Source organism: Mya arenaria, chromosome 9 (assembly GCF_026914265.1).
Source record: "Mya arenaria isolate MELC-2E11 chromosome 9, ASM2691426v1".
NCBI classification, from domain to species: Eukaryota; Metazoa; Mollusca; class Bivalvia; order Myida; family Myidae; genus Mya; species Mya arenaria.
In genome coordinates this window covers 34,446,309-34,472,912 of record NC_069130.1, presented here as the reverse complement: position 1 = coordinate 34,472,912, position 26,604 = coordinate 34,446,309, and the positions used below count along the sequence as shown (strand labels likewise).

Below are 26,604 nucleotides of genomic sequence, written 5' to 3'. Positions count from 1 at the left end.
TATGATATCATTATAAGTTTTAGTTTCAGTTTATTGGCAATATTAGCACAAAAAATGCATGATTTTGATTACCATTTATTATGTCATACACAATCTTGTCTGTTCACGTGACATTTTAGCAAGTTTTTAAAGTGTATTAGCAGATTTAAGATCTCAGAGATTGCAAGTGTTTTTCGACTTTCGATTGATGAAAAACACTTTCTGGCGGCGAATATTTGAACCGCTTTCTTTAGTGCGACAACAACAATAGGACTCAGCATGTTTCTTCGAAGTTGCTCACAGCAATAAACTAATCATGAAAAACTCTTCTCTAATTGTATTGACGTTTATGTCAGAATGATCAACGAATCTGAAACCAACATCGTAATGGGTGATAATGGAGAATAAACAAGTTTATTGACAAAAGGATCCACCCGATAACACGTACATTGTGTAACTAGTGTATTCGGTGGCCCGGCACCCGGGGTTTAGTATCGATTGTGTATTCACCGGTTACCGGACCTGCAGAGTTCCCGCCTAGGGGCGCCCTGCCAATAAAATATTAGTGTCAAAAAATGAGAGCCCCCATAGCCCCTGAAACTTTGGTGATGGAAATGAACAGGTAAAAATGATAATAATAACTTTCGAAAATTGAGCTGACCTGACGGCACAATTAAAACATGAGCGGGATGGTCAATTTTTCATTCAATTAGAGTCCCTTTACTCCCTCTCCAACCCATCCAATCACCGTTTGTTCGTTGACGAATTAACATATTCCCATTCGTTCCATTTTGCCATCTTTAATTCTTTATCATTAAAGTGACACTTTTATTCAAAATCAATACATGCACATGTATAGCAGACATAAATTTTGAGTGATAAACCTTTAACTATTTACTAAATCATGCATTTATGGAAAATATAAATTACTGATTAATAACAAGATTGTAACCGTGTATTTAATAGCTGAACACGCAAAATATTAAATGATTGGTGAGTATTAAAATATCTACTGTGATCTACTGTCGTCTCAGGTAGAAATGCCGTGTTTTCAGCAACTTTATTTCAAATTAAACTCGGTATCCTCTATAAGAACCATTGTTTTCGACATTTATTCATCCTTTTTGGTATATTAAAACGTTTGTATTAATTGTAGTAAATCTTATTTAGGAGTAGGAGTGCATCTTTAAACCAAACTAAATATGTTTTCGTCCATGATACAGTTCTGGCGTACAGATTTATTTACTAGTATATAGTTTTGATACTTACAAAATTAATCTATCAATTGTTTTTGATAAAAGCAACCGCACTTTCTAGTAAAACATACTATTCCAGAAAAAACAATGTTTCAAATTATTGTAGTTGTGTTTATCACAACAATGTACGGGGTAGGATCCCCTCCCCTGCTGATCCCAGCCCCCGAGGCCCGTCTACCTGCCCACTTGTATCAATACAGCAATTAGTGTCATTATGAGGCCCCGACAGGTGGTCATTGTTTTATTGACCACTACGGGAGATAGCTACTTCATTACATTGAAACCCGGCCCTGTCATTAGGGTATCTGCGGGCTGAAGTGGCTGTAGTAATGATGATTGTGTTTATGAAGAAGTGTATTGGCACTTCACTTGATGTCACTCTTGTCAGGTTTATTATAACGGGTCCATGGGAGTATACGTCGAAGAATGGTCCAGAAGACAAGCAAAAATACGCATTATGATTTCTCAAGGACACTTCATATCTTTGTCGATTTTTATCAAAAGAGGGTGAAAAAATGCAATGCCAAGAGTATTCAAACGAACATCCTATTCACCTGAAGTTAAAATATGTTTTTAACATGCATGTTTTTCCTTACATTTTATTTTATTTTTTAAATGTGGACCCATGTTCGCTAAAAATCAGGAGTCAAAATTGCATTTTTTTATTTTATTTCAAATCGTGAAGGGTAATATTATTGCAAATTTGGAAGAATGCACTTTTGTAATGGACAAGGACGGTTATTATGTACTTACAAAAATATATGGCTTGGTAACGACTCAATAAAGTTATTATTCATTTTAAATAAGTCCATACTGACCATTTTTAAGTTTTTAAGTGCCCGGTCTACACTACATTGTGTTAACCACCCACTGACTACCCCAGCTTCATCGCTGAACCTGGTCAGAATTAATACCCGGCTGACTGCTGAATCACTGAGATAGATGTATTGGAGCACTTACTGCCTTCAAAATGGACAAAATATGATGTTGACCACTAACAATGTTTTATTCCTTTTTAAACCATAATATTGATACGTATTTATGTGTTGAATCATTCTATAAGGAACACTCTAGATATTAGAGAACATGGACTCGGGTTCGATCATTCAAACTTTGGAAAGTTGTAATGCGACAATTATTGTTAGTAAATTTGTCTTTTTTGAGCGATAGACGGATCAAATATCCCCGTGATAATGTCAGACAAGTATTTGATTTCTGTAACAACTCGATAATAGTACTGTTTTACACAGTCTGTCACAAAATCATGGAAGTAATGGGTACAATATGGCGAAACATCAAAATCGTGTAGTTGGTTGATCGCATTTAAGTGAAATTATCTTGAAACTTTTATAATCCAATAATTGTTTTATAGTTCAATCGGATATCTAATTTACGCTTTCGTTGAATGTGAACGGGGGGTTTTATTGGCAAAATCATGTGTCGATGTTTTCGTCAAGTCTGATCAGCTTAGAAGTGTCTGTCTGATCTCTTGTAACAAACAAATGTATCTTACAGTTTTCTAGTAATCTAATTCTAAATCGCTTTCAAGAGTATCAATTTCAAGTACGCGGTTTTTGGTTTTGTCTAAGTTAAGAAATTCTTTGACCAAAAAATCACCACAAGCGTCTGAGTTTTTCGAGGAACCTTACTAGAGTTACGGGCCTTGCTATACATAAATCCATATTATCTTGAGTAATATGTGTACAAGCTTCATGATATAATTATTTAATTACGCTGAAAGTTTTTGCCCGATGAAAACACAAAAAGTCGACTCTATCTTTTTTTTTCGATTTACGGACCAAATAAAAATCAAACTCATCAATTCAAAGAAGAAACAATATAAGGCATATATTACCATTGGTAGCATGCGCAATACGTTTAATGTGAGTATTTTGAACGACTTAAGTTGGCGTCCATTTTTGCACGGTAACAATGGCACAGACGACCGCATAACCAAGTCTATGACAATGTGTATATTATGTAGTAGCAGGAACTTATATTACCTTTACTTGTAGTACATACAGAATATTACCTGTATGCTATTATTTTCAATTGTACATTTATGTATTCATGAAGTTATCTGAAACATTCACTTAACTAAACAGAGCCTCTCAGGCTCTGGTGTTGTATACCTTTGTTTGTATAGTATTGTTGATGCCATGTGATGCTGCAGCAAAGGGTAACAGTTGCCGATACAACAAGTGGTCCAGGGGCGTAACTAGGGCCAATTTGGGATTACGCAGATTGATGACGGACAGCATATTTACCCCTTCAACCCTCCCCTTTGGTTTTTATTTCAAATTTGTTTTTTGTTTTGTTTTTAATTTGGTAAGACAAAAAACTTTCCGACCTGTCAAAATTTCACTACGCAACTGCGTATTTGCGTACAGTCAGCTATGCGTCTTTGGTCTGTTACCAATGTCTAACTTGATTTATGCTCCGGACAAAAACACAGTATGAAAAAGAGCATAGGGCAATAACTCAAAACATATTGGAGTCAGAATTACGTTTCTGGTGCATGGGATTACCGGTAAGTTATATATGTCAGTTATGAAAGTTGTCACCTAAAAAATGTTAGAGCTACGGAAAACATGAGCAACGGGCAATAACTCGAAATAAAAAAAGATTATAGCCAGAGCTTTTTTTCCTGTGCACTGTAGTTGACTTCCACATGTTAATTATTTATATGAAGTTTGAGTAATACCAACACCTGTTTTGTTTTGTTTTAAACATAGACAAAGGGCAATAACTCAAATTCAAAAATATTATACCAGAGATGAAAAACTATATTGTCCCCCTTTAATGCTCAGGGTGGTGAAGATGTGGCAAATATAAGTTTGCGATGATTTACACATTGTTAATACGCATCGATTTGATTAAACATCTTAAAACATGCGTTTCAGGAGATTGAAGATATTAGAACACATAGACCCAGGCACTATATCATTCAAAGTTTGGAAACTTGTTCTGCGACACATGTTGATAATAGAATTGTCTTTTTTGAGTGATAGACAGGTCAGATATGCTTGTTATTATGTCGATTTCTGTAACAACGCGACAATAACACTATTTGAAAAAGTCTGTCACAAAATCATTGAACTAATGGACACAATGCGACAAAACATCAAAATCGTGTAGTTGGTTGATCGCATTTTAGTATAAATGATCTTGAAACCTTTATAATCCAATAACTGTTTCATAATTCAATCGGATATCTAATTTACACTTTCGTTGAATGTGAACGGGAGGTTTTATCAATGTTGGTGTTTTCGTCAAGTCCGATCAGCTAAGAAGTGTCTGTCTGAAGTACTGTAATAAACAAATGCATCTAAAAGTATACTCTAATTCTAAATCACTTTCAATAGTATAATTTTCAATTACGCGTTTGATTTTTGTTTTATTAGTAAATAAAAGCTATGACAAAGATCACCGCAAGCGTCTGAGAATTTCGCCAGACCTTCGTAGAACCTAACTAGGGTTATGGGTCTTGCTATACATGTATATACAGTCTAACCGCGTTGGCTCGAACTCGCTTGACTAGAATTACTCGTTGGCTCGAACTGGATGTAAAGGGCCGATTTCTATATACTAAAGGTAAGCCTTCCCGCTTGCCGTGTTTTTTTCCGAGGCTCGAGTTTTTTCGCCGGTCCCTTGGAGTTCGAGCCAACGAGGTTGGACTGTAATTATTACCAGGGGTAATATTTGTAAAAAGTTCATGTTATTATTTAGAACGATTTGAGTGTGGTCGTGGTTTTATTTTTTGCCCGAAGACGACTAAGCACCAAGGCTCGACTCGATCATTTCTTCGATTTACGGACCAGATAAAAATGAAACTCGTCAATTCATAGAAAAAAACATCAATATAATGTATATATTATCATGGATGGCATGTGTACTAAGCTTCAGTTAAAACTTATTTATTTATAACGATTGTGAAACAAGCTATTGCAACTTCTATTAATAACTCTCATTGGCACGATGTTGCGCTTAAGTGTGGTATTGTGGTGTGTGTGTGGGGGGGGGGGGAACCGGAGTACCCGAGGAAAACCAACTTGTCCTGCTTGGTGACCACTAACCGAACTCAAATGCGCCCAGGCCAGAAATCGAACCCGGGTCGCCTAGGTGAGAAGCGAGAGCACTCACCACTCCGCTTTCCGAACAACCAACCTTTACAAAGCTTTATTAACCGGACAAGTGTACTAAGCTTTTGGTGAATATAAGCGTCAGGCCCCAATATTACGAAAATACTTAAGTCAAATCTCAATCTCAGTTTCAACTCATTGTTTTGCCATATAACATTATGACATTTTTAAAAAATGCATATGTTTTTCTATTTTCAAAAGCACATTATCACCTACATTATGTTGATTAATATGATTGCTCAATATTCTTAAAAAATTTACAGCACAAATTGTACTCGAGTAAAACTCAAAAATAATTAACTGGACTCAAGTATAATTTTTGCTCTAATATTTTTCTATAAAATATTGACCAAATTCTTTTATCAACATAATGAATGAAATAATGGGATTTTATAAAGGGTAAAACATTTCCAATTTTGAATCATATGAAGCTGTAATTTGGAAAAAAAAGTTGAAACTCAGATTGAAGTTTGACTTGAGTATTTTCGTGATATTGAGGCCAGGTTTTTGTATGGCGACGACACCACCGGCGTCCGCAGTGCCAAGGCTATGCTAATATGCAGTAGTAGCGGGAACTTATATTACCTTTTCTTGTATAACATTCAAAATATAGCCTTTATATTTTTATCTGTATAACATTGTGCGTGTATGTCTTCGTGAAGTTATTCATTCACTTAACCAAACATCTTACAAGCCTCTGGTGTTGTATACCTTTGTTTGTATAGCGTTGTTGATGCCATGTGATATTGCAGCAGAGAATGTCAGATGCCGATACAACTCGTGGCCCAGAGGCATAGCTAGGGCCAATTTGGGATTACGCAGATCGATGACGGACAGGACAGCATGTTAAACCATTCAGCCCCTACACCCCCACCCCCTTCGGTTTATTTCAAATTTGAGGGGTTTTGGTATGACAAAAACTTCGACCTGTCACAATTTCTCTACGCAACTGCTATTTGCGTAGTCAGCGTCGCGCCTGTGGTATGTTACCAATGTCAGACTTGATTTATGCTCCGGACAAAAATGAAAGATGAAAAAGAACATATGGCAATAACTGAAAACATATTGCAACCAGAATTACGTTTCTGGTGAATGGCACTTCTCCCAAATAAGATAAATGTCAGTAATGAAAATTGTCATCTCAAAAATCTTCGAGCTATGGAAAACATGAGCAACGGGCAATAACTCAAAATAAAAAAAATAAAAATTATAGCCAGAGCTTCACTTCCACGTGTTATTTCTGTATATAAAGTTTAGGGCAATACCCAAACGTGTTTTAGGGGGAAACATAAACGAAGGGCAATAACTCAAATTCAAAAATATTATACCCAGAGTTGAAAGCTTCATTGTCCCCCCTTTAATTCTCATAGTGGTTTAGGTGTGGCAAATAGCAGTTCACAGCGTTTTACACATTATTGGTTTGTTTATCCATTTTAAAAACATGCGTTTTCGTAGATTTAAGATATAAAAGCACATGGACCCAGGCACTATAGCCTTCAAAGTTTGGAAAGATGTTAGCGACACATGTTGATAATTGAATTGCCTTTTTTGAGTCGGAAAGACAGGGCAGATATGCTTGTTATTATGTCGATTATTGTAACAACTTGACTAATGCACTATTTTAAAAAGTCTGTCACAAAATCATTGAACTAATGGGCACAATGCGACAAAACGTGAAAATCGTGTAGTTGGTTGATCACATTTTAGTATGAATGATCTGGATACCTTTATGACCCAATTATTGTTTAATAGTCCAATCGGATATCTTATTTACACTTTCGTTGAATGTGAACGGGAGGTTTTATTGGCAAAATCAAGTGTCGATATTTTCGTCAAATCTGATCAAGTGTCTGTCTGAACTCTTGTAATAAACAGATGCATCCAATTGCATTAACTTCTAGTAATTCTGAGTCGCTTTCGGTCTTAGTGTTAAAATCTATGACAAATAAGGATGAAAGTCAACAAAGGGCAATAACTAAAATAAAACCAGCGTTATGGTTGTTGACATGTATATGAACTCAATATGCAGACTTGGTAGTTGTGCCACAGACAAGTTTTAAAAGATCTAGAACGAAAAATACGCAGACAAAGTTATGGTTCCTGAGCGCTGCATTCTCCTTAATATACCAAACACTTTGAATTTAGTCCGGTTAAATGCTTAGGGTACATGCCAGCAGGCCAACCATCTCTATATCCTCTTCGAGTTTCAGCGGTTGGGGGCGGGGGGGGGGGGGGGGTTAAAAGAAACATATATAAACGCAGTGATAAACCGGATTGTTTAATTGTTTAATAAAACATAGCACATGTCAACAAACAAAAGTTATCAAATTATCACAAATAACATATCAAAAACAGCAAATCCTGTATCTTCTGCTCAACGCTATTTTCCAGTTCTATAATCAAGTTCACAAACTCCGCCCTTCGCGTGTCTTTAAACTCACAAAAAATGGAGAAGAAAAAAACAGAACTATTAAACTAATGAACTATAAACTACTAACTAATGAACTATAAACTGAGTTGTAACACACTTTCCCACTTGATTCCAGTACTATAATCAATTATTTCACAAAATTCCACTTTTGTATTAATTAAAAATCAATTAATGAAAACAAAAACAGTCTCATTTAGCCAATGAACAATGAACTATAAATCACACTTTCTCACTCGGTTCCAGTACTAACAGCACTTAACACGGCTATGAAACTGCTAAAATCAAAGAATATCACAAAAATCAATCACATCAAAGAACGCCATGGCACCCTTCCTTCTTAATGACGTCACATGCTACATCATTGCCATTACCATTAACAGCTAATCTTTATTTCAGAACTGTCAGCTATTTAACTGAATAACTTCAAATAAAAATATAAACTTTGCAACACAAAAAAACACAACATCTTTCCAATTCACCAAGGGCGCCATGGCCTCTCATCCTCCATAATGGCATTCGCTGCGTCGTTTCCCTCATCGCCTGACACATTTGGCACCATATCGGAACTGTCCTCACTAATGGACATACCGGAAGTGGACACCACAGAGGAGGAACAGTCGCTAGAAGAGGAACTTGTTGTGGAGCTCGCTGGACTCAGACTTCCGGTGCGGGATGGCGTGGTGGTGAAGCGTATGCTGAACGTGTTGTTCGTCGATGGGGGAAACGGATGTTCACGACCGGAATGGTTAACTGGCGAGATGGCATTTCTGTTGAACATCACTGGAAGTGACCTCACAACGGGGCCATGGTCACGTGGCTGGAACGGTGTGCTCGTCGACTGTGGTGAAGCTGCGAAAGCCGTCCTGGGTGTTCCCGGGGCTCGGGCAGGGTGTTGGTCCGGCCTTCGAATGCAGGTAGTCCGCAGGTGTGTTCCAAGCTGGGTGATTGTTTGGATACTTGCACGTCCAGTGCCGCTCAGGTATCTGGCGACCTCCCTCGTGCAATCCTGGACACCGGAAGCATAGGCGTCGTCGTGGTTGGAGGAGGCAGGAGCGTTTTGGCGGTTGGGACGCGTCTGGAGGAAGGTCAGGTGGCGAACAGCCTCCTCAAGAAGCTCAGCTTTGTCACTACGTCTGATGGACGGGTCCTGGAAACATACAAAATATGTTTTTGAATTTATGTCTTAATCATTGTGCAGTTATGTAGACATGGATACGCTCGTCATGAAAATCAGCTCTGACTGATTAGAGAAACAATTTGAAAAAATACCAACTTCATTAATACAATTAAGGATACAAAAAAAAGATCTATGCTGGAGAGTCTGAGGGTGTGAGGGTGTAATTGCATTTAAATAGATTTTTTTACATTTGACAACCAAATTTTAATATTTTAAACTCCAATTTGTGGGGAAGATTAGAGTGCAGGAGGGTCCAGTGTATAATACCAGATGTTGTAATACAGCAACTGACCTGAGGATGGGCGGCCACAAGGAGGGCCCGCAAGTTCTCTATGCTGATGTTCATCCGGTCACGTCGACGCTTCTCCACCTGTGGTTTGCGTACCTGGAAACAGGAGTTGGAAATGGTTAATAAAATCGACGATATTTCATGAATGACTATTATCATGAGCGTAGCTGACTACGCAGTTGCGTAATGAATTCTCGACAGGTGGAAGTTTTTGTCATATCTGAAGCCCCGAATCTGAATTAAAAACGGATGTGGGGTAGGGATTTAAAGGGTTAATATGCCGTCCGTTATCAATCTGCGTAATCCCAAATTGGCCCTTGCTTCGCGTCTGTTTATTAGACACGGAACTTCTCGAAGTTGAGTCTTTTTAATTCAATAATTGACTGCGGCTCAGGACATCTCTAGACTTTAAATTCACACAAAAAACGTTATTTTTATTTAAATAATTTAAAAGTCAATGTTTCTAAAAATAGGTCCTTGTATAAAGTTCAGGGAAACGATTTTATAGCAATATTTGATTGCGTCAGATTTATAACAAGAGAGACAACCAGTACACAATTCAAAGCATGTGCGAACCAAAAGAGGCTGCAAGAATTTCTTTGACAATCTTTTATACAATTTTAACGCTTTTCTATCAAACTGTTTCAATGACTAACATCATTTACTGATAAATAAGTAAAACAATCAGAGCGATCAATAATAAACTGACCTTTCTGAGGCGAAGAGATGTCGTATCTGCTTCCGCGAAATCCTGTCCAACCATTTTAAGTTTTATCTTTTAAGATGTATTCCAAAACTTTATGACACCAAACACCAGAAATATATTCTTAATATGATGACTAACGTTTCAAGTATCTTTCAACTTTTGATTTTTTTTAAATAAAACAATTCTAAATCTGCCTGTGTGTTCACTCAGTGAAGAACTGTTAGGAATCTGACTCGGCGCGCGATTTGGAAAATATCGTGGAGTTTGACGTCTTATAAAGTTAGCGGGAAAAAAAGCATGCAAAACGCAAGGAAGTTGTACTCAATAAAAACACGAAGTGTGGAACAAAATGGTGTTTACACGTTAAATGTACCAATCAAATCGGCCGTTTTAAAGCGCTAAAGTGCTCCACAACTTGTCAATAAAGGCGTTGAGCCATTCCTCGTGTCCATTTGGCGCTATGTCAAATAATTGGTGTGATTGTTGTTTTTATTGTTGACACAATTGATACAATAGAATGTTAATTGACATGGCTGTGTTGTGTAATTATTGCCTCGCGCCCAAACTGAGAAGTTTGCTCAAATTTGTCAAAATTTAATGAAATAATAATGTGATAATAATTAAAAGCCGCTTGTGTTGATTGCTACTGTGTGTCCGAAGGTGTAATAAATTAAAAGCTGGCTTTAATCATTTTGAGTGTTTATTAAAAGTTGTAGAAAAGACTACAATTTAAAAAAAAATTGAAATTAAGTAAATATATTATAAATCATATCAACACGTTAATTATTTCACGTGGCTGATCCGTTGTCTACACGTTTAACTGTCAATCCAGGGGACCGCAAGTTCGATCCCCCGCCGCACCCCAAAAACAACAACAATCGTCTCTGGAAGGGACATTTAATAGGGGACAGTGACAGTGCGATCCACAAGTGCACAGTAAAAGAACAAGGGTTTCTCAAACCAGGGTTACATTCTGTATCTGCACTATGCTCCAAAAGCCTTATGTAAGCACTCGTCGAATGGGCTTTGCCAGAGTGCGAGTATAATTTAACTTATACACCCAAATTTTCTCAAATGCATGTACAAGATGAAATCATTGAGGTCAATAACAAAGACAATGCTCAAATGAATCCTAGCAAATAAATATGATGAATATTAAATATAATGTAATGTAATGTAATGAATGTCAATGCGTCACCAGGGGCAGATCCAGGAATTCGGGCATAACCTTTTGATATTTGCCCCTCGCTCAGAACATCTATTTAGATGTTTAAAAATGTCCCAATGGGGTCTGGAGTCGCTACTTTTACTTCGTAAAAAACTTTGACAATCGAAGGGGTGAGGAGTGGATAGCCCCCCTCCCGAATACGCTAATAGTCACAAAATATAAATGCATTTACTTACAAATGTACATTATTTAATATATGTTAACAAGTAAAATATTCTTTATGCATAACATATATTACAAGAAAGCCATTCTGTGTGAAAAAAAATCTTCCATTTTACAGATTAAAAAATATAATCCGTATTAAACAATATCCTCATCTCATACATATCTGGATGTCTGTAAATATAAGGCAGGCAAAAGGGTCTTAGTAAGTACTTATAACCATTTCTAAATTGGGGAGTCACCCCTCCCCAGCCCCTCCCCACATTCTTTTGCTACGGCGGATTCCGACACAGTTTAGTCGGTGTTCCGATGCTAGACTTGTATGAAATGAGTCCGATCCTTACACAGCAAATTTTGCCAACAACCATAATATCAAATTGAGATGGCTGGTGCTCATTTTCAGTTTTGAAAGGAACAGACGCAAAACATTTCTACCTCTGAAGACAAAATCTCCCCACCAATGTTTGCCGTATGTGGGAACGTACTCCCCTTACCCTCTGCCCGGGAAATCTCCCCACCTATGTTTGCATGGGCGGGACCGCTACCCCTCCGCCCGGGAAATCTCCCCACCTATGTTTGCATCAGCGGGAACGCACCCCCTCCGCCCGGGAATCTCCCCACCAATGTTTGCATAAGCGGGAACGCACCTCTTCCCCCCGCCCGGGAATCTCCCCGCCAATGTTTGCATAGGGGGAAACGCACCCAAACCCCCTCTCTCAGCCCGGGAATCTCCTCGCCAATGTTTGCATAAGCGGGAACGCACCTCCTCCGCCCGGGAATCTCCCCGCCAATGTTTGCATAGGGGGAAACGCACCCCCTCTCCTCGCCCAGACATCTCCCAACCAATGTTTGCATAGGGGAAACGCACCCATCCCTCTCCGCCCGGGAATCTCCCCACCAATGTTTGCACAGGGGGAGACGCACCTCTCTCCCCTCCGCCCGGGAATCTCCCCACCAATATTTGCATAGGGGGAACGCACCCCCTCCGCCCGGGAATCTCTCCACCAATGTTTGCATAGTGGGAAACGCACTCCCCTTCGCCCGGGAATCTCCTAAACAATGTTGCATAGGCGGAAACGCACACCCCTCCGCCCGGGAATTTCCCCACCAATGTTTGCATTGGCGGAAACGCTCATCCCTCCGCCCGGGAATCTCCTTAACAATGTTTGCATAGGCGGAAACGCACTCCCCTCCGCAAGGGAATCTCCCCACAAATGTTTGCATAGGCGGGATCAAACGCACCCCCTCCGCCTGGGAATTTCCCCACCAATGTTTACATAGGCGGGATCGAACGTACCCCCTCCGCCCGGGAATCTCCCCACCAATGTTTGCATGACCGGGAACGCAACCCCTCCGCCCGGGAATCTCCCCACCAATGTTTGCATGACCGGGAACGCACCCCCTCCGCCCGGGAATCTCCCCACCAATGTTTGCATGACCGGGAACGCACCCCCTCCGCCCGGGAATCTCCCCACCAATGTTTGCATGACCGGGAACGCACCCCCTCCCACTCCGCCCGGGAATCTCCCCACCAATGTTTGCATAGGCGGAAACGCACCCCCTCCCACTCAGCCCGGGATGATCTCCACTAATGTTTGCATGGGCGGGAACGCACCCCTCCGCCCGGGAATCTCCCCACCAATGTTTGCATAGGCGGGAACGCACCCCCTCCCACTCAGCCCGGGATGATCTCCACTAATGTTTGCATAGGCGGAAACGCACCCCCTCCCACTCTGCCCGGGATGATCTCCACTAATGTTTGCAAAGGCGGAAACGCACCCCCTCCCACTCCGCCCGGGTATCTCCCCACCAATGTTTGCATAGGCGGAAACGCACCCCCTCCCACTCAGCCCGGGATGATCTCCACTAATGTTTGCATAGGCGGGAACGCACCCCTCCGCCCGGGAATCTCCCCACCAATGTTTGCATAGGCGGGAACGCACCCCTTCCGCCCGGGAATCTCCCCACCAATGTTTGCATAGGCGGGAACGCACCCCCTCCCACTCGGCCCGGGATGATCTCCACTAATGTTTGCATGGGCGGGAACGCACCCCTCCGCCCGGGAATCTCCCCACCAATGTTTGCATAGGCGGGAACGCACCCCCTCCGCCCGGGAATCTCCCCACCAATGTTTGCATAGGCGGGAACGCACCCCCTCCGCCCGGGTGTCACCCCAACAATGTTTGCATAGGCGGGAACGCACCCCCTCCCACTCCGCCCGGGAATCTCCCCACCAATGTTTGCAAAGGCGGAAACGCACCCCTCCCACTCCGTCCGGGAATCACCCCACCAATGTTTGCATAGGCGGGAACGCACTCCCTCCGCCCGGGTGTCACCCCAACAATGTTTGCATAGGCGGGAACGCACCCCCTCCGCCCGGGAATCTCCCCACCAATGTTTGCATAGGCGGAAACGCACCCCCTCCCACTCCGCCCGGGAATCACCCCACCAATGTTTGCATAGGCGGGAACGCACCCCCTCCCACTCCGCTCGGGAATCTCCCCACCAATGTTTGCATAGGCGGAAACGCACCCCTCCCACTCCGTCCGGGAATCACCCCACCAATGTTTGCATAGGCGGGAACGCACTCCCTCCGCCCGGGTGTCACCCCAACAATGTTTGCATAGGCGGGAACGCACCCCTCCCACTCAGCTCGGGTATCTCCCCACTAATGTGAAGAAATAATCAAGAGTACATTGTATTAGAGATAAGATTATTGCAGTCTATTTCAGCTGAAATCGGAAGTGTTTTGGCATCTTCAACCATATTTGAAGCCAAAGTATCTTGTTTGTTAATTTTTTTTCGGTATGATTCTAGATGTGTTTTTTTTTTACTTTTATGAAAATGTTCAAGACGTTAACGGATATTAACATAACATCACCGGGCATCCAAAATTCATATATACAGTATGTGTGTGTCGGGTTCCTTATGATTCAGGGACTCGACATTGGTCAAGAGCCCGCCCCTCCGTTAGAATTGTAACAATATGTGGTTTCAATGCTGTCAAGTGGGTTTGGGCGTCCTACTTCAATATGTTGGCTTGTTTTAGTCTGAAGCGGTGCTTTTTGTTGTGATAATCTCCGATTGTGTTATTAAAATGAAAATTGATTAACTCCGCTTATGTATTGTTATATAAAAACCGTTACAGTACTTGAATTAATATGAAATTCAAAATTAATGACTTTTATTTCATATTTATTTTCTTAAAAAATTACGGTCAAAGGGAGGTAACAATATTTGTGCGAAATACGTTTTTTCGCGGGAATTATTTCCCGTGTAACAAAATGGCTGCTTCTTCTGCGCAAAGATGGGGTCTACGGTAAAAGATGTTTTTGTTAAATAATATGAATATCTTTATGTTTGATAGAAACTGGTGCATGCAAAACAATTGTTTGATATGATATTTTATAATGCATATATTAACATGTCCAATTTTGAATGAATTATGTTAAATAATCAAATTTACGACGGTCTATGCAGTCAAATGTGGGGTGGGGTAAATCAATCTTAGAACGACTGACTGTAGTTCGTGTACAGCTTTTGACTGACTTCTCTACCATTTTTCAACCAAAATCTCCGTCCTGTAATATGAATTGCATCTTATTTTATTTTGCTTCATACATTTTCTGTTGTTGTTTTTTAACTTTTTATACTGTAGGGGGTGGGATGGGGGAGATGATGATAAATATGAGGGCAGTGTTCATGCACAACCAATTAAGGCTAATTTACCCTCGCTGTCAGCAACGACCCCGACTGTAACAGTTTCTCCAATGAATAATTTAATCCATTGGTAATGTTTGAAGCACAAGCGCTGCACTGAACTGAGCTGTGACAATGCTTTCCACGTCTCATTGAATATAATTTATGCCAAACAGGTTGAAAAATATCATCTTCAATGTTTTTTTTACCATTTTGGAAATGGGGCAGAGGCTTCTCTGGTTTGGAAAATAGCTTCATTTTAACTTTTGAAATTCCAATTTTGGCTAGAAATGAACAAGCACACTTTAAAGCTGCACACTCACAGATTGAACGTTTTGACATTTTATTTTATTTTATGTCTTGGAACGAGCCAATTTTTGTGAAAATCCATGGAAATCAGTGATACAAGACTGCTGACAAAAAAATAGATCGCAGATTTTTATATTGAAGTTCAAAACTTGATGTTTTATGCATTTTTCTTAAACCGTTAGTAACGGTTAAAGCCATACAACATTAATTTTCGAATGGAAATATGAAAATTTACGATAAGATTTTTTGTCAACAATCTTATATCATTGGTTTGCAGATATTTACGCAAAAATTGGCTCTTTCCAAGACAAAAAATAAAAAAGTTGTAAAAAATGGTCAATCTGTGAGAGTGCAGCTTTAAATTCAATAAACAGAAAAGATAATAAAATGAGATAAAGTTTGTTCCTTTTAGTGAACACCAACTCTTGCATACAGAAATGGTTTGTTTGTCCAATTGTAATGTTAAAAAAAACATTAGTTAAAATTTTAGCACAAGCAAGCCCTGGCGATTTAGCTCAAGTAAACTTTAAATAGCGCAATTAAATGAACCTAGACTATTTTACACAAGCAAGCACTGGATATATAGCACAAGCTTTGCATCAAATTTTTGAACAAGCCCTTCTAAAAAATTCAGAATTTAAGCAAGCCTGGAAGACATTTCTACCAGTGCAGGGCATGTGGGCTGAAGTTAATTTCGACCTCTGGTCTTGGCTATCTTCTTTAATATTTTACAACAAATACTAATGATTAAACTGACAATTATTTTTGTCTTTCACTAATGCTGTATTTTTGTGCCTTTGCATAAAAAAGAAAAAAAAAAGAAGAAAGAAAATAAGATTAGAGATACCCTTGTACCCTTTATTACGGAATACTGGTGGTAAATAATATTTTGTTCCATATTTCAAAGACATTGAAGAATCTAGTTTTCAAGTGTTATTAAAATGCATTTGAATGTATCAATTCTGCTTCATATCAGAATATAATTATCAACATATCAATAACATCGCATCTTCCTATTGATGACAAAATAACTTCATTTTTTCTTTTATTAAAACAACTCTAGAATGAATTCAGACTGGTTGTTTGAATGAGTTATAGAATTTTGCCAAGTCTGTACCCTGGTTGGCTGTATCAGTGGATATCTGGATCTGTCTACTTTTTACTTTCTTAAAGAATTATATCACTGTCTCATAGTCCCTATTATGCTCATGGCCCTACCTCAGTATTTTCTGAATGCTCTGACAAGATGTATTACCGATTGTCTAGTAGATATTCCAGCCATTTATTGCAGTCATGACATGCTGTTAAAAAAATGCCAAGGGAGGTAAATGTGAAGGTACTATTTTATTACTTTGCTTTGATATTGAGTTATTCCCCTTGATTTACAGAGGTTATACTTGTGGTGTTGTTAGTCAAGTTGTTTTTGTTTTTTTAAAAATGCAAAGGGAAATAAATGGAGTGGCCTTGATTTGGTCTTTTTCTTTTATACAAGAGTTACTCCCCTTGGTTCCCAGGGGTAATTAATTACTTCCAGATGTTGAACTTCTGAAGTGGCTGTTTCTGGCATCAGTTTCCTATCCATTCATCGGTTGTTAGTTGTGGAGTAAGCTCGGGGAAGTGCGTGAACTGGAATTATCTGTGTGATGTAGGTAGGTTAAAATTTATGCTTTTTTGAATATTTTATGCAAGCTTGCTCAATAAAGTTTGCTGTCAGTAGGTGGATGACTTCGAATACCCTTGAAAAAAGAAAAGCTGACACCCCTGTTTTATGTATGCAGCATCCAGGGTCTATTTTTTATTATGAAAGACTTGGGGCTCAGGTAGTGGGTATGCAGGTACTTAAATTTTGGCATTATATGTTATGCAGACCCGCAAACAAGATAGTAAAGGAATAATAATTTATGCAAAATTCAGAGTATTTGGTAAACAAGGGAGGGTGTGGGGTTAGATTGGGGAAGTGGATAAAACTGAAGCAGTTCATTGTTTGTTGGTTTGTTGTCTGCTGGTGGTCATAATGTAACAAAAAATATGATTTAACAAAAAAAGGTAATGTTTGTAATGTAAAAAATAAAGTTTCAGAAAAAAAAGAAATCAAGACTCCAAATAAAGTTTGAAAGAAGACTTCAATTTTTCAAAATCATGTAATGTTTTTGCCGATGGATTGAGCTTTGCAAGGGACATAAATTGGGCTAATGACTATAACATTGTATTTAAGCTGAAACATAGATTTCACATGTTAAAAAACGTGTCTTTTTCCCAAACAACCAATTTTAAAAGTGAGCATATTTAAAACTTGCTGTAAAACAAAATGTTTTATCTCAGGCTCCCCACATTCTTTTAAAGATTCCTTTAAATAAACATTGATGGCCAGAAAAATGATTCATCCGTGTATGGGGGATGAATATGTGTTGATATTAGGATATGCCCAGGTATCATGCCAAATTTCAATAACCTGGGGCAGGTGGTTGGTTGCTGATAAGCCTTCAATCAGTGGTGTTGCTTGGGAGGTCAATGATTTTATGGGAAATGAGCATATTTTAGGTAAACCTGACATGAGGTTTTGATTTATTTTGCTTGGAATATGTGTTATAGATATCATATAAATGGGAAGAATGAAATATGGTATAATGATTTATAAAGTTGTGTCGCTTCCGTTTTGAGCATATAGAATGGTTTAAGGGAGATTAAGAGCCATACATTTAACCCAAAGGGTCAATTTTGGGCTGAATTTAATTAAATTTAACACATTTTTACCAGTCAGATCAGTCCCTTTCCCCAAAAAATTGGAAAAACACTGTGTCATATGTACAAGCCAGTTGGATGTTTCTATGGTGTCTTTCCTTGGTAGAAATAGAAGGAATGGCTTGAATATGGGGCGAAAAATCAAACCCAGAATGGCCAACTTATGCCTTAAAATCTGTATATAATTCTCATTCACTGACATTGTTTATTTAATCTTTGACAGTGCGGGGCTCTAACACTAAGTCTGCACTAACATTTAGTGATGCCAGTACAAGGTCTACTTGGGTCCAGTGAGCTGCTCCCACTTTCGAAAAAATTTGCGAGGTCATTGAGAACTCGGGATGTTTGTTAAAAAACATTCACAGAGTCCATAAGTCCTTAAAGTTCAAAAATCGGAACGATGCTCGCAAGTGTCAAGGATGTCTGTACAGATCATGTATGATTTTTCGATTGAAAACTTATTTATAATGAAATTGTACTGATGAGGGGTTATTTTTTTGTGTTTTATATTTGATTGTTTTCAAACATTTTTTCTACATTTCATCTTAAATTGTTTTAGCAATGGTCAAAATTGGCTGGATTATTTGTATCAAAGCTTGTATGAAATTTTGATGCCAATTAGCGTTATTTAATGAACTCACAACTTCCTCTGATGTTCTAAAGTCTTTATTTTCATGACTCAGTTTTAGATGTGCAAAACAATATGTACAAGAAATAAATGCAAATAATGTCCATAGATCTGTTATTTTATTGCTAGACCATTCTATGTTTCGCAGAACCGGAAAAACTGTTATTACTGGAAGATAATTTTATCAGTTTATGTAGAATCTTTGCTTTATTTCATGATGTCTCATTCATAGATTTTGGAACTTTAGAGCTAATTTAGATGAACAAGATTTATTTGGATCCATTTCAAGTCTTACCATTGATTTCAAACCCCAGGAAATGTTTGCTTATCGGAGCTTACTTATAAAAGGGTTTCATTTTCTTACCGCTGATAAGCATACATGTGCATTATCTATGGTGAGTGAAATGCATTTCAAAATTTATTTGAAGGAATTTTGTGTTGTGGATTTTTACTGATAAGCCTGACTGGCTTTATTAACTGTTGTATCAGTTAGACATTGGTTTCTTATTTTTACTGTAAAAAAAATCAGGTAAATTATTTGTGGTTTTCAAGGATTTTATCAGGAATATTTTTCTGTGTTTTATATTTGGATTATTTAAAAAATAATGTTGAATTAACACATCTTTTTTGGCTATGTTTTTGGTAAGAGTTGGACTACAGTCAACGGGATTCAAACAGGCTCAAGGCCAAGCGGAGGTTTATAAGTGGTTGGCATTCTTGTGTATTTTTGTCCCTTTTTATTCAAGCCCATTAATTAGGTTTGTTCCTTAAACCCATTTAAACAGTGATGGAAAATAGACCTTTCCATGTCAGTCAGAGAAAGCTGAGTTCTTAAAAACTTGTCCAGGGTTTGTAAAAGGCAATTTTTAGGGATTTTTTTTTATTACGTAATAAATTGTGGCAAATCATTAGGAGTGTTAAAACTAAGATAATGACGGCTGGAAGCCTTCAACAAATGTTGATATATGCTCAAATATGTTCTCCAAGTCCACAAATTTTGAAAAGCATTACCAACAGGATTCGACAAAAGGCTGTAATGCCCCATACTTCTGACTTTTAAAATTGTTTGAATGAAAAAATCAAGAACAGGCGAGCATTTGCATCCTCTCCGAGGCACTCTTGTTTTATGTCCATCATGCATATCGAAATTAAGAAATAATTGAAACTTTTCTGTATATCAGCATAACCTTTGTGATCCAAAAAGGTCCCAATCTGGCATGCAGCATAGAAATCGAAGCTCCATCTCATTAAAATCGTGAATGCTTTATTCTCTAAATTCAAAGGTTCTTTATCTTGCAGGTAAAATGCATGCATAGCTTGGCAAAAGCAGAATGTAAGCAAAGAAGACACGATAATTGCACTTGACAGGTTTTAAAATAAATCATCTACCCCTAGGTGATGGACTTGGCGTCCTATTCAAACCTCCCATTACACTTGATTTTGTGGTTAATAGGGGGTGGTGGCATCAGTTTGGGCTGTTTTGTTTGTTTTGAGTGTAATTTTAGGCTTTTTTCCAGTGTCTTAATTGCTGCAGTTTTTAAACAAGTTGAAGAAAGTTGGAGCCTTGGTTTAACAGATTACAAGGTATGTGTTAGATTTGAATGTCTAGACAACTTGTTTTGAAGAGTTTAAAAGTAAAAAACACAGTTTCTTGGGTTGAGATGGGAAATTGTGGTTCTGAAGACTTGGTAAGAAATCTTGTAGCTTGATTTCTTAAGAATATCGTGCTTAATAATTATGTAAAAATAGAGATTGGATAATAAATGTTGTGGGAACCTCAAAATTGCATCTCAGTTCCTTGGAAGTTGAATATTATTTTGTTTTGATCATTTTTCAAATAATAGAAAAAAACATGTCTGAAACTTGACTTTTATGATAAGCCACTTTTATGATAAGCCAAATAAATCTGCAGCTTAAACAATCCTCACCTGTCATGTTTTAATGATGAAATAATAATTAAACTAATCAGACAAAATATCAAATAAATTTATGCATCAAGTTCATTGAAAATTTGAGATCAGTGAAACAACGAATAAATAGAAACCACTGGTACAGAATGTTTGGAAATAGGTTGCAAAAAATTGTGTGTTCTGGGTCACAAAACCAAGGATGTTTACAATGTGTGTAACAAAAGCAGTGCTACCACTGACAAGTTGAAGGAATCATGTCATATTGACCAAAAATTGCCAGGAATGCTGGAACACTCACAGCTCATTAAGATAATGAACCACAGACTCAATGTGATGGCAGTTGTCAGAGATAAGGGAGATAAATGTGATAAAATTGTGGCAATCATTGTAACAAGGGGGACAACTCAAATTTAGGATATGTATTCTATTAATAAAATGTTTTGATGTGGCTATAAAACAACTGATGCAGGCATCAAGTTTGAAATTTATTGAAGGCTCAGAGCTGGCTAATTAAGTAATGAACCGTTATGATCTTGGGTGATAAAAGAATGGAAAAGTAATGGTTACATGGCGTTATCTGATCAAGTGGAGATATTTCCGACTGGTAGTTTTTGTAAAGGGGTCAACTTGAATAGTAGTTTCCAATAACTTATATAATAAATTTTCTTTTTGAATTAATCAGATATGCGCAGAATTGTTCAGGCATTCAGTGAAATGAAACTTTTGCACAAGTCTGAATTTTAACACTAGTGTTTAATAGCAACTTTTTTCAACAAGCCATGCTAATAAAATATTGTTACCTAATGTAAGGGAGATAATTTGAGACCTATTTTTAACTGGTTTTGAATGTGGGACAACACCAAGGTTTAATGAGGCCTTTTCTTCCTTAAATAAATAGGAAATAAAACTTAACATGAAATATTTACCTGATATCTGACTGCTCATTAAGATATAATCAACCACAATCTATAGGTGTTGAAAGGAGTTGGACTGCATTAAAGGGAGATAATTGTGCACTTAAAATTATATGTCTACTTTAAAGGGGAAGCACAATAAAGATTTTATGGGAAGGCTCCAATAGCTCAATTGCATAGTGTTCGCTTCTGGTTCGGATGGTCAGGAGTTCAAACCTAGGCCACATCTATCCGAAAGACATTAAAATACAGTAGCTCTCTTGCCCAGAACTCAGCATTTAAGGGATAGTTTTGGGAAAATGGTGTACTCAGCACTTGTTCAACCCAGGAAAGTTGTATCCCGTGTATCAGTGCTTTACATCAAGCATGTTAAAGAACGAAGAAGTCTCTTTTCAAAGAGCTAGTGTATTGCACCTGAATCTCTTGTATCTCACTCTGTTTCTTCAAGTCTTCCATGACTGAATTTGACTGCGAATTGCTGTCACTTCTCATGTCACTTATGGCATTTAAACACAATTTAACTTTTGAAGTCACAGCGGGGTCAAGCCATCATGTAGCTAATGAGCGCGTACAGACCTTGATAGACGTATATAAACTAAAACGTTTGTAAGGGAGGTAATTTTATAGCAAAGCTAGAAGGTTGCCACTACATTTTTTTATACAGAGAACAGAACGTAGACATTTTAAGAATCTAAGATTTTTCTTGCGTTTCAACATGCCATTAGAATAGAAAATGTTCGTCATAAAATCCCTTTAGTGCACAGCACAGCCACTGCACTTCATTGATTTTCCAATTAGTTGCACCATTTATTCAGACTGTGTATTAAATCATGGATGCTTTGAGCTATTTTATTTAAACCTTTGTGTAAAACTACCAACACTGCATGAACACTCTCTGTCTTCAGTAGTAACATCTGTTGACGTTTTCCCCCTGCATTAATGATTATCTGCATCCCTGGAATGCTGCAAGTTCTCACTAAAGCTCTCAATAAATACTTAATCAATGCTCAATATAATGGTTATCATGTTTGTTGGAAGATTTTGAGGACAGATTGTTATACAGTACCTTGTACTGATATCTGGGACAAGTTATTGTAGTAGAAAGTTAGTGGGAGAGATCAATACCCTTTTGGGACAAAAACTGGGAATTAAATAAGGCGGACGTAATTATGGCTTTTCGCTTTGTCATTCCCGTTAAGTGAGTCATTTTCTAAGGAAAGAAGTGACTGCCTTATTTGGGTCATAAGTGTTGTATGGTGCTGGTTAATGAGTTTCCCACTCAGTCTGTGAATGGAATAGGGGCTCTTGTGATGTTTGATATATTTTTTTATGTGTGATTTTAGTGTGTAACGATGCTGGGATTTTACACTTAGATGTTGTTCTTTTCCAATAAGGTCTATGGAGTATTTATGGCATAACGTTAACTGTATATCATGAATTGAAAAGTGGTTTGTGGAATTGTCTGTGACCGTGTGGGATTTGTGTGTCTACTCTTCGAGTATTGATTGTGGCCAGGAGGACCAGTGTTTTCTTTTAGGTAGATAATGTTTTATCATGTTTTTTTAGTCGTCTGTTTTTTAACGAAAATATTTTTATAGCTTTGGTCTCATTGGTGGCGTCAGGGTCAGCATGCAAAAAAGTTTTACCTCCTTGGCTATGTCTCAAAAACCATTAAAGATATTTAAAAAAACTTGGTACACATGATTATAGATTATACACACTTGTATAGTGACCAAACTTTGTATATTTGATGAGTTTATGGAGGACTTCCATTGGAGGTCAAGGTCACTGTTTTTTAAAACACAGTAAAAACTAAATCTCATGACAAAGTTCTTCTGTCAATCTGCTTTGTTAAATAGTGGTGTTTCTTGTTTATTTTTTTAATTGCCTTTTTTTACTGCTTTTAACACATAGGCACATATCACATCATAATTGTATTTATTATAAGACAAAGTGGTGTATGGTTGAGTACGCTGTCCTACAACAGCTCTTGTTATATTTATGAGGGTTTTCATGGAAGGCAAAGACATCAGCTTGTGGTATAAAATCTAGTGTTATTGTTCCATATATATATTTCAGGACACAATTAATACGCGATGCAATATTTCTGTCAGTGTTTATAGATGCTATGAGTATGATGAAGAATATTTAATGAAAATTTTATTCTCAAGGTGATTATCATATTTACGCTTTCATTTGTGACGTGAATAAATACGATTGTTATATAGCTTTGCTCAGTGAACTATTAAAGTGTTGCAGCTGTAATTCATATCAAACGTATGCCAACTGTGTAAACTGCTGCATTAGCTCAGAGCTTGAACAGTTTTGCATTTGTGGAAATTCGCACAAGCCCGCAAGCCCTGCACTAGTAAAACATTTGTTTAGCTTGATTGAATTGAGTTTCATATAGCCAGGCTGTTACAATATCTTCATCCAAGAAGCAATGTTAGAATTCTGCTCAAAAGCCTTATTTTACAATTGAAAACTTGCATTACAAGACATTATCTACAGCATTATTTGAAAAAAACCTTGGGTCATGACTAAAAAACCCTCGACAAAATTGACATGAAACTTGGTATGCATGTTGATAATGACAATATGTATATAATTAGCAATCCCATAACTTGGGCTTTGATATTTCTTTCAAGAGTTATGTCCATTGTTTTTTTCTTGAAAAATGGACTTGCAAAAGTTTCTGGTGCTCTTGTTGACAGCCATGTTTTTGTGTGTCATGTTTCAGAATTTCAGAAAAAACTTTCTTATCGGAAGCCCCAAGCTTCATGTGAACCATATTTATATCCTAGGTTGATGTTAACTGTTGATGCCACCACACTCAAGCTTTGGAAAAATAGATTTTATCATGAACATCTTGTCATGTTTTTAGTACCTCTGTGGAGTAAAAAAAGCCAAATGCAGGGCTTATCAGCTCAGCCAACCCACGTGTTTATGTTTTTATGTAAGTTCAGAGATAAACAGATAGAATTTAGGAGACATAGCATAACATACATTATCATCATCCTTGAGTACATCGGTACAACATTAATGGGCCGATTGTTCAGAAAAGTTCACAACATTGTTTACGTCATCGATGTTAACTTTCAAATCAATAATCCTTTTGAAAGTTTCACAGATACACTTATGATTTGCAGTATTTCTAACAAGAGCTTTAGCTGTACTTTTTTCATTTAAATATATAAACATATCATCAAATAGTTCACCAACAATGTCGTTAATCCTGTTGTTAACTTTAACGAAGTTCAAAACTACCTTCCCTACCTAGTAGTTTTGGGGATGTTACCTAAACAACAATTTTTTATGCTTGGGAATAATATTTGTCTCATGTTTATGCTTACAAGTCTCATGAGAAAATTAGAAAAACAGTTGCAAAAATATATCTCGAAATGAGCTCTAACTCAGGAAACCACATACATACAGCATGTAATTACTCATTTGTTTGGACCTGTAACTGTTATTAATGATGATTTGTAGCAAGGAGGAAATTACTTCTATGTACTTGTTCGAAATGAGTAATTGCAGAATTAACATTGTTTTTGGCATTCCAGTGTTGTAATAGTGTAATTCTACAAGTATCTAGTGTACAGTTGAGTATGTTAGAATGGGTTAGTTAATTTGTGAAAAAAGTTATTACAACATTATATTAATCACTCTCCTTGATACGATGTTACACGAGAGTGTGGTCTTGTGTTGTGTGGGAAATTGGAGTCTCCAGAGGAAACCCCCTTGTCCAGCTTGGTGACATTGTTACAAACAAAACTCACATGCGCGGCAGGCCGGGAATTGAACCCGGGGTGCCTAGGTGATAAGTGAATGTGCTAACCACTGAACTAACCAGACAACTAATATAATTATGCCCCCCTTCGAAGAAGAGGGGGTATATTGCTTTGCACATGTCGGTCGGTCCGTCCGTCCCTCGGTAGACCAAAGCTTGTCGGAGTGATAACTCAACAATTCCTGGATCTATTGTCAGCAAACTTGACATGAAGGTTGGGCCTGACCAGTAGATGACCCCTATTGATTTTAATACTTTTATACTGGTTTAAATCGTAAAACTTCCTCCAAGGCATCCAATGTCAATGACAAATCAGCTGTCATTTTGGTCCATGCAAATTTCATTCAATTGTCCAAATATTCTTGGCAACATGGATCTGACATTGGGGGCATAATGTTTGACAAACATCTCTTGTTTATATAGTATTTCCATGCAGCATTGGTTTGTATTTATTGAGAGTATTGATGCCCAAATCAGCTGATTCTAAGACCAAAAAATAATAAAAAAAGGTCAACACTGTCAATTGGTGAGAGTGCAGCTTTAAACATGGTAGAATCATCGTTGTGTGTATTCTGTGCATAGTGATTCAGAATCTTGAGGTGAAATATTGCGGCTCATAGGTGAACACAATTTAGCACAAAAATCATTTTTGCAAGATATATGCACTTGTTAAAAGACATTAAATAAACAAACACAAAGATTTATGCTGACTTTTTTTCTATCTCAAAGAGAGCAATATATTACTACATCTGTAGCTTTTAATCATATGGTAAGGTTGATTAATTCAGACTGTCAACCCCTGGATAGTAAATTTCTATCACATATATACATTTTGTAATTAAGCTAGTCCCATTACAATTCCTTAGATATATTTTACGAGCATGGCTGGCCATTGTCTGTCTAATTTATAACCAAATTATTGTGCCATTAAAATAGTTTCATCGTGACCTGATTTGTGGCTTTTACTATATTTTCAGATGGATGTAATGAAGTGAAGCTGAAACTGCTCATTCTGTGTTAGTGGGAGGACAAGGATTTGGAGATTATAATAATTCAAGCTTATTTTTGTGGCTTATGAGTGATTTACGGCGTGCATAAAAACTTGGGATTGTTCTGCCAAAAACCAAAGGAAGGAACAAAAACAGGTATAATGAATAATAATTGTTGAAATTTTTGTTAAATGTTGATACTGACAACCTCAATTATAGAGCTAATACTCGTTACTTTATGGTATATGTATCT

General features: G+C 37.7%; 1 protein-coding gene across 2 annotated transcripts in view; it reads right to left on the bottom strand.

The window, feature by feature from the left end:
* Positions 1 to 7,690: 7,690 nt before the first annotated feature.
* LOC128203657 (enhancer of split m5 protein-like) overlaps positions 7,691 to 26,604 on the bottom strand; it is a 31,292-nt gene continuing 12,378 nt past the window's right edge. Inside the window, exons 1-3 of one of the 2 annotated variants that reach the window (XM_052905163.1) lie at positions 9,984 to 10,233; positions 9,278 to 9,370; positions 7,691 to 8,955 (exon numbers count right to left, since the gene is read on the bottom strand). In XM_052905163.1, coding sequence (XP_052761123.1) covers positions 8,284 to 8,955; positions 9,278 to 9,370; positions 9,984 to 10,037 — 819 coding nt within the window. In that variant the 5' untranslated portion in view covers positions 10,038 to 10,233 and the 3' untranslated portion in view covers positions 7,691 to 8,283. Of the gene's footprint in view, positions 8,956 to 9,277; positions 9,371 to 9,983; positions 10,234 to 26,604 lie in introns of those variants that run through there. The other variant, XM_052905164.1, reaches the window with a different exon arrangement.